The sequence below is a fragment of the Spea bombifrons genome, chromosome 7, assembly GCF_027358695.1.
Source record: "Spea bombifrons isolate aSpeBom1 chromosome 7, aSpeBom1.2.pri, whole genome shotgun sequence".
NCBI lineage: Eukaryota > Metazoa > Chordata > Amphibia > Anura > Pelobatidae > Spea > Spea bombifrons.
In genome coordinates this window covers 30,310,409-30,318,530 of record NC_071093.1, presented here as the reverse complement: position 1 = coordinate 30,318,530, position 8,122 = coordinate 30,310,409, and the positions used below count along the sequence as shown (strand labels likewise).

General features: G+C 38.2%; 1 protein-coding gene across 1 annotated transcript; it reads left to right on the top strand.

Moving 5' to 3' along the window:
• Positions 1–3,740: 3,740 nt before the first annotated feature.
• LOC128502203 (gamma-crystallin D-like) lies at positions 3,741–7,350 on the top strand. The gene is made up of 3 exons (XM_053471966.1): positions 3,741–3,749; positions 5,841–6,083; positions 7,007–7,350. The coding sequence occupies exons 1-3, from the start codon at positions 3,741–3,743 to the stop codon at positions 7,280–7,282; spliced, it is 528 nt and encodes a 175-aa protein (XP_053327941.1). The 3' UTR covers positions 7,283–7,350.
• The last annotated feature ends 772 nt before the right edge of the window (positions 7,351–8,122 follow it).

The following is an 8,122-nucleotide window of genomic DNA, read 5'->3' as shown; positions in this document are numbered from 1 at the left end:
TATATGTGTATGTGTATATGTATGTGTGGCGTTGGGGAGAAATGAAGTTAGAAAATTGTAAAAGACAGGCAATCAAAATAAAAGAAAACAGTAAAGAAGATATTGAAAAGTCAGCAAAAAAATTTCAGAAGTGAGGTGGAAAAAAGTAAAAAAAAAGTCAGAAAAGGTGAGGGACAGGTTGCTAAAGGCAGGAAATCCAGAGAAGGGGCCCATCCTGTTTAATTCTCCAGGGCCCAAAGCTTCTTAATCTGACCTTGGGTAAGAATCTTTATTGTTAGGCTCTTTGTTATCTCTTTTTGACCACCATATTTTTACAACCCCTGCTATGTCACCACCAGCCTCTATACTGTCCCCATCAGCCCCTGCCATGTCCCCACCAACAGCTGTATCGTCCCCACCAGCCCTGCTATGTCCAGCCCTTTTCATGTCCACCATGAAATTGATGGACGGTCCCGCTGACAACAGTGGCGTTCCTGCTGATGTCAGTGGGCGTTGCTGCTGACTTTGCGGGAAACACCCCCATTTAAAGGGGAAGTGGGCAGGGAGTGTGGCATGTCAGCACCCCATTCCTGCGACACGGAGGATTCGTGTGTTGACATGGAGAACTCCAGAGAGTTTCTATGGCTGAAGCTACTAACTGGGTTTACTGTGGGATGATGCCTACCCATTCCAGAACATGGCTTAAGCAGGGACTCCTCTTTCTCATGCAGCACATCATGAGATCCCAGTCCTACCCTTTCAAATGGATCCTTCCTCTTCCTTATGGCTTCTCTTGACAGTACCTGAGACATCAATTGCCAATTGAGAGAATGCTAGGGAGACCAATTCTGAGGCAGTGGCTTTATGAAGGGATGGTGCTAGTTGCATGCAGAAGCAGGGCCAGTCCTAGACAGCCTCTTGTTGATGGGGATTGGGCAAACGCCCCAAGTTTCAGGTGTGCAACTTGGGAAACCTATGTTGGGGGATGTAGACAGGTAGAGAGGAGTGGGACTGGCCCCAATAGTGTCATGCAACCAAAGGCATGGCCATTCACCTGCTTTACCCAAATAGTGTCACTTTCCAGCTCACTGGGCTGGTCTATGGTGATCAGAGAATTTTCCCAACCAGCCAATGATCCCTACTGCCCCCAAAAGTAAGACAATAAGTCAGCTGCCCAGATCTTTGGGTGGTGAAAAATTCAGACTTTCCTACAAAACCTGGGACACTTGAGAGGTATGAATGGAGCCAAACGGGTAGCTGGAGCCTGGATGCTACCAGGTATGCATTTATGGGAAAATATCATACTCACACAGCAAAAGGTTATTGGAAGAAACCAATATGTTTTGCTAAGATAATTAAGTAACCTTATTGAGAGGATATCATTTCTTTTCAAACAACTCTTTTACTTTTCCCAAACTCTTTATTTTATGGGCCTATATGTTACATCTATAGAATGGTGTCTGCAGATTAAGATAAGTAATTTTTTTTAAAATTAAAAACAGTCCTTACCGCATAGGGAATCTGATTAGGAACAAATTGTCATGTGGGATGGGTTACTGTCTCGATCAATCTATAACAATAAATAAAGTTCTTACCTGGGGTACAAGCTGCAGCGGCCTACCTTCGACCAAACACATCTCCTGCATGAAAAATAGTTTAGGGGTGAGGAAATCCATACGAGTATTTTATTTTTAAAAGAGACACAACAGAAATGTAAAATGGCCTTGCAGCTATCATATGTATAACTTCATCTATTCAGGAGCTATCCCATTCATTTATCTCCCTCCTTAAGGACTGAAAGTTTTTTTCTATCATAACCCCCCCTTATATATTTTTAGGGACTCTTTTAAAACCATACCTAAATAAATAAATCATCAGTTATGAAAAATTATTTAAAAAACACCACATTTTTCACAGTTTCACCTATCAAATCTATACATAGCCAGTGCAGTGACTTGTATGGGGGGGACCAGGGAGATTAGCTAGGATATATTTAGGGATTTTGTCTTAACTAATAGGCTAGCCTAGTATTTATACAAACACGAACATGAAGATTCTTCGTGTTGTGCGTCTTCGTGTACATTTATCCACTGCCATATTTGTTTGTTCGTTATTCAGTTTGACCAAGAAAACGCAACATTCGTGTTCATTTTCATGTTCTCGCGAATATGAATGCACAAGTCTAGTTGGGCCTCAATAGCAACTAGAAAAAAACAAAAGTGCAGACTAAAAGTATATATTTTTTGAAAGCTTACAATGCAATGTATTTTTCAACCCAAAGATCTTGATTTGTATTTAGCAATCCCTCTCAAGCACAGTGTATTTGTAAGACACTTTGGGGTCAAAATTGGAACTTGTGCATTCCATTGGAAATTTGACACATCACTTCACTGGGCCCATGTCTCATTTTAAACAAAGGTCCCATATTTCAAAACTATACTGTATATTCCCTGAAATCACACACCTTGAAGATTTCAAAGACACCCCTCTTACCTTTCTAAATGGACTACTACAACCACAAATCTAATGGGAACACAGGAGTTTGGGTTGTTTTGTTCTAATGTTTCACGTTAGGATGGATGTTTTCACGTTAGGTTACCTGGAACACAAAAATGAATCTCCCTCTTCTCTCTGCAGTTAAACCAGGAAGCCACACCTCATGCTCTTGGGGTAAAATGCCCCTCAGCATAACCCATACATACTATTTATTTCCTGTAAGCACTCACCGTTCTATGTGGCCCATAACAAACACAACTCTAACCTTTTCAAAGCAGGCACCTTTTGGGGTGGTTGCTGCATGCTTGGCTCCCTGTAACAAGAAAGAAAACACAAAAACATCTCTTTTTGTCGCTTCTGTCGAGCACATAAACACCGTATGTGGGTATGTCAGTGTTACATGGTCACAGGAGGCCCCAACTCATGTGCAAAGTGGTTTCACCTTTTTATAGTTTACAACTCAAGAATTTGGGGGTGAAACTACCCCAAAACATCAAAATAACCCCCATACACTATTTATTCCCCGAAAGTCCACCGCCCAAAGAATTCAAAGACGCTCTTCCTACCTTTCTAGATGGATCATCACAACCATGAATGTAACGGGAACACATGATAATTTTCCTTCTACCTTTTCACGTTTTTGCCCGTATCGTTATCAGGATGAATGCTACACATTTGACTCTTTCCTCTCTTCCTTGCACACATGGTAATGTTTTTGCTAGAGTTCCTTCCCTAGGTTTGTTGGCAATTTTTCAAATGCTTTTGGTGTCTCTTTTGCCCTAGATTTTGATGATTTTTTTTTTGTCAATGCACAAACTATAGATGTTTTAATACATAAATTTAGTAGAAGCTGTGACATTTCCTCTTTAGGAAAAGAAAAAAAGACATAATAAATCTTGCAGAACTGTAAGTATTTTATCATGCTTTTTCTCTCTATCACTCTCATCGCATAGACACTGGTCTATCACATGTCAACACTTTTCAAATGACCAGAGAATTTGCTGACTGGACGTTCCTTTCCATCAGCCAGATTAATCAGCTTTAAAAACAGAACCACAAATTCAGCAGATTACATAAAGATTGGGAGAAAAAAATGTAATACAGCATGTCTATCTGCATTAACCAAACTAAAAAAAAAAAATATCCCAGATTAAAAAATACAATGCGATATGCAAGCTGTGGGGTTTCTAATGTGAGTATTTAAACTGAATGAAGCTATTTTTCCAGTGGCTTCTGGAGTTTTAATTTGTACGACTCGTTTCAGGATGGGAAAGGTAACATTATTTATTTCCCTTTACAATATGTGCTATTATTGCTATTCCAGTGGATTAATTAAAAAATAGAAAATGGACAGATAAATAAAAACTTCTGAATCTGCAATTTATGCAATTTAATTTAAATAAATGCAAAAAGGAAGATTTAAAAAGTGTTTCTCACTGGTTAACTTGTACATTAAAGTAAGGGGGTATTTATAGTATATTTTAATGAAGCTGCATTTTGTGACAAAGGTTTGCAGATTCAACCATGGCTGTCCCCAGTTTTTCTAGAGAGTACAAAATGTTAGCCCTATCCAAGGCATGGGGTATGGCAGAAAAGGAACACCAATGGATCTAGTTTTTCTCTCTGATGTTCTCTCTCTTTCTCTTCCAATATTACGAAGGTATATACTGAATGTTTAGTAAAAAAGATAGATCTGCTTTCATACAAGGTTCCTTCCCATAACTGTTTAATTATTAGATTTGCAGTGGGCAGGAAATAAATAAATCCATCAGTCCAAGAAAGCATTGTATTTTAATTAACAGTACAAAATATGTACAGTTTATGTTAGCAGTCTTAATCATTTAAACTAGATTTATGCATTAATATATAATTTGAAATAAGCTTCATGTATTGTCATATTTATAGAAAGAAATTATGTATATCTTCAATAAGCACTCAAGTATCAATTTAGTAACCTAAATAAGGAGCTAGCTCACAGAAATCCCCAAAGGTATTTTTAATGCATTTACAATAGGTGGATTTGTTTCCCTCCCAAATTAATCTTTAGGTCAGGATCGGTGCAGGGGTCCCTGAGGGTCCCATCAGTGCAGAACTTAGCTGAGGTGCAGCTAGTTTAGGTGGCACTCGTAGCTTAGTGCAGGACTCACCGTGGGTTGGATCCGTGGTGAGTTGCATGTTTTATATATTTGCACAAGTCATGATTACTGATTTTATTTTTCTATTTTAAAAAGGGAGTTCAGTTAACACAAAAGGTTTATTTAATTTGTTGCCCCCCCCCCACACACACACTCAGCATCCAGAAGCAGCCCTAGAAAGTGCTTTTTATTACCCTTCCTCCTTGGAAAAGCCAAGAGTAATCTTGTATCATATCATCAATACTATCTAACATACTAAATTGTCTATCAATATAAATAACATTCAAACTTCCAACAAGGGCATGCCTTTGTGTTCTCATGGAAATCTTGTTGCTCTTTGAAGCCACCATATGTGAACCTTTTTTGAGTCCACTTGTTGTATGCTGTGGACATCAGATGAAATCATCATGTCCTACCATTTCCATTTGTTTTTCTATGATACAACACATTGAACAGTCCAAGAGGAGTGCCTTAATTGTGTAAAATAAATACAAAGTTTTAACAAAATGACATTTACTATGTGTCATTGCCTTCCACTCACTATACCACCTTGATCAGCCCAACAGTCTATGTTGGCTATTTTACCATTTCTAACCTCTGAGAGTCAATGTAGAGCATACTTCGTAAGCATCCCTCCTCAGGACCAAAATGCCTCTGGCACCATCCCACTTTACAGCAGTGGCACCCCACTTTTCTGCTTGAAGTGTTGATAATTGCCTGGTCCAAAACTTTACAAACTTACATCTAAAAGTCAGTATGAAACCCCCCCCAGCCTCCTTCACAGTCTGTTTAGATATTACATGAACTGAGTCTCTATTACTTTCCCATATTTTCACCAAAACTTACACATTTGTTATACTTCCAGATCATATAATTGAATTTGCCACATAGTTTATCATCAAGGCTATAGACCTCTAGCAAATCAGTATTCGACTCCCTGTACTTCTAGTTCTACAGACAACTTCTCCATATAAATAGTTTATCATTACATTATAATTTTTTTTGATCATAATAGTAATAATTATTATTTGCCCTAAACCTCAGCCGGATTTTGGACCATGATCCTCCCCTGGGATTTTATTGCAAGAATAAAATTGCAATAATTCATAACTCTAAATATGTTAATCCTCGTTCACCTTCACGCACTAAAAAGCAAAAAGCAGTAGTCATCATTAGAGCATTTTATGTTTTTGTTATGTACTAAATGTAGAGATTTGCCCTTTTTTGTAGATCATCTTCTACGAAGACAAGAACTTCCAGGGCCGCTCTTACGAGTGCAGCTCAGACACTTCTGATCTGCACGCCCATGTCGGCCAGTGCAACTCCATTCGTGTTGAAAATGGCTGCTGGATGATTTATGAGTGTCCAAATTACATGGGATATCAGTATTTTTTGAAAAAGGGTGAATATCCTGAGTATCAGAGATGGATGGGTTTCAACAACTGTGTCAGATCTTGCCGCATGATCCAGCCAGTAAGTACACGGCGTACACCCCATGCAAGGGCTTGTTTTCAGTACCTGTAAAAATATACAATGCAAAACGTGTTACATGTAAAAAAAGCCCATACTAAAATAGAAAATACTAACTTTTTCTCTCAGGATTTCCTCTACAGAGTAGGTACCACTGCTGAGCAATAACCCAATTTATGTCTTGTAACATCCCCTGCTTACAGTATTATGCCACATACATAGTCTTTTGTATGGTCTACAGGACACATCCCTTACATATTATTCTATATTGTATTTTTTTTAAATACTTCTGGCTTAATGGGTTTGAAAATAGCAATTTTTTTAAAATAATTTTTTTACTTGGCGTAGTAGCAGAGAGCCAAAAGGCTGGATGTATAAAAACGTCCTAACAGTCATCTTGACTCGGTTTTAACATATATCTGGGCATTAAGGCTACCATTTTTTATTAGTTACAATAATATATTTAAACAAATCTAAAGCACCATACCAGGGAACTCTCTGGGAAGGGGAGTTGTGTTTAGTCATGCCCACTTCCCCCATACTTAGGGCTGATTAAGGCTAGACCTGCCACACACAGCTAGCCCCACCCCACATGCAGCTAGCCCCACCCCACATGCAGTTAGCCGCCACCCATGCACAACTAGTTTTGCCCCAGTGTGTAGCATACCCTGAGAAATTATGGCTGCACTTCAAGTGAAAAAATATGTTTTTTTATATAATTAGAAGCAATTTTATACCCATGGAGTGTTTACTTTATGTCCACTACTTCAAAGGGGTAGTACTCCAACCTGCAAAGTACATGTTGTTTCTTCTCAGGATATTTAGAGTTACATTAGATTAATTCTGGGTTTTACACAATATAGGGATTTTGCCGAATCAAAGCATTTTCAGATTTGCAAAAAATATGTCTGACTATATTTTTACAGCACAAGGGTTCCCAGCAGATTAAGATATATGAAAAGGAGGACTTCAAAGGTCAGATGATGGAATTCTCACAGGATTGTTCCAACATCCACGAGCATTTCACGTATAATGATATCCACTCTTGCAACGTTGTCCAAGGAAACTGGATCTTCTATGAGGAGTCCAACTACAAAGGAAGACAGTACCTCCTGAAACCTGGAGAATACAGGAAATACAATGACTGGGGAGCTGTAAATGGGAAAATTGGCTCCTTTAGGCCTGTGTTGGATTCCTATTAGTAAATATGTTTGGATTCCATGTGTAACAGCAAATTACAGTAAATTGGGTAATCTGAAATTAAAAACAGTAGCTAATTTAGTATTTGTGTGCATTTATTTTCACCTCATCTTTTTTATTTATTCTACTTGTTTTATCAGTCATTGATCAGTCATATCACTCATATTATTGTCTTGGGTTAATTTGGTCTCTTGAATTTGCCCTATAAGTACTTATCAGTTGTGAAAGGCCGACAGTAAATGTAGCATACTTAATAAAATACATACATATGCCAATAGAAGCCCCTCTAAGCACAATCTTGCTATGTGTTTGTAAAAATGCAAGATAAGGACACAAGATTTTATACATTCTTTGATTTCTTACTGAGGAAAGACACAGCTATGTGTAGGTGGAACTCAACCAGTAGAAGTGAAACTGATTGAATTCCGCCAACAAATAGATGTATCCGTCTTGGGCTTATTCCAGAAAAACAAACAAAAAAACCATACATGTCATATACAACACAAACAATGATAAAAACATCTGGTTTCAGATGGTGGTTTACAGAGGGCTTGGGGTGTTTCAGGAATGCTACAAGAAAAATGAATAAGAGGTAAACAAGATTTGGCCAAAAAAGAAACAGTGTCCCCAAAATACATATTTGGTACATATAAAGAAAATTCATGCATAATAATTTAAAATATGAATTAATGAACTTGCTTGCATATTTGGCAAAGTCCAAATGAGGTTGAAGAGCTTTTTGAGGTTGAAGAGAGAGAGAGGGTCTCTCTTCAGATGGTGGTTTGCAGAGGTCTTGGGATGTTTTAGGGAAGCTTTTTGATTCTTACAATGGCCTCTCTTCA

Bases quoted from the DNA above. Each gene is read 5' to 3' on its own strand.
- LOC128502203 (XM_053471966.1), top strand. The intron at 6,084-7,006 runs GTAAGTACACGG...ATATTTTTACAG, and splicing joins CTTGCCGCATGATCCAGCCA to CACAAGGGTTCCCAGCAGAT.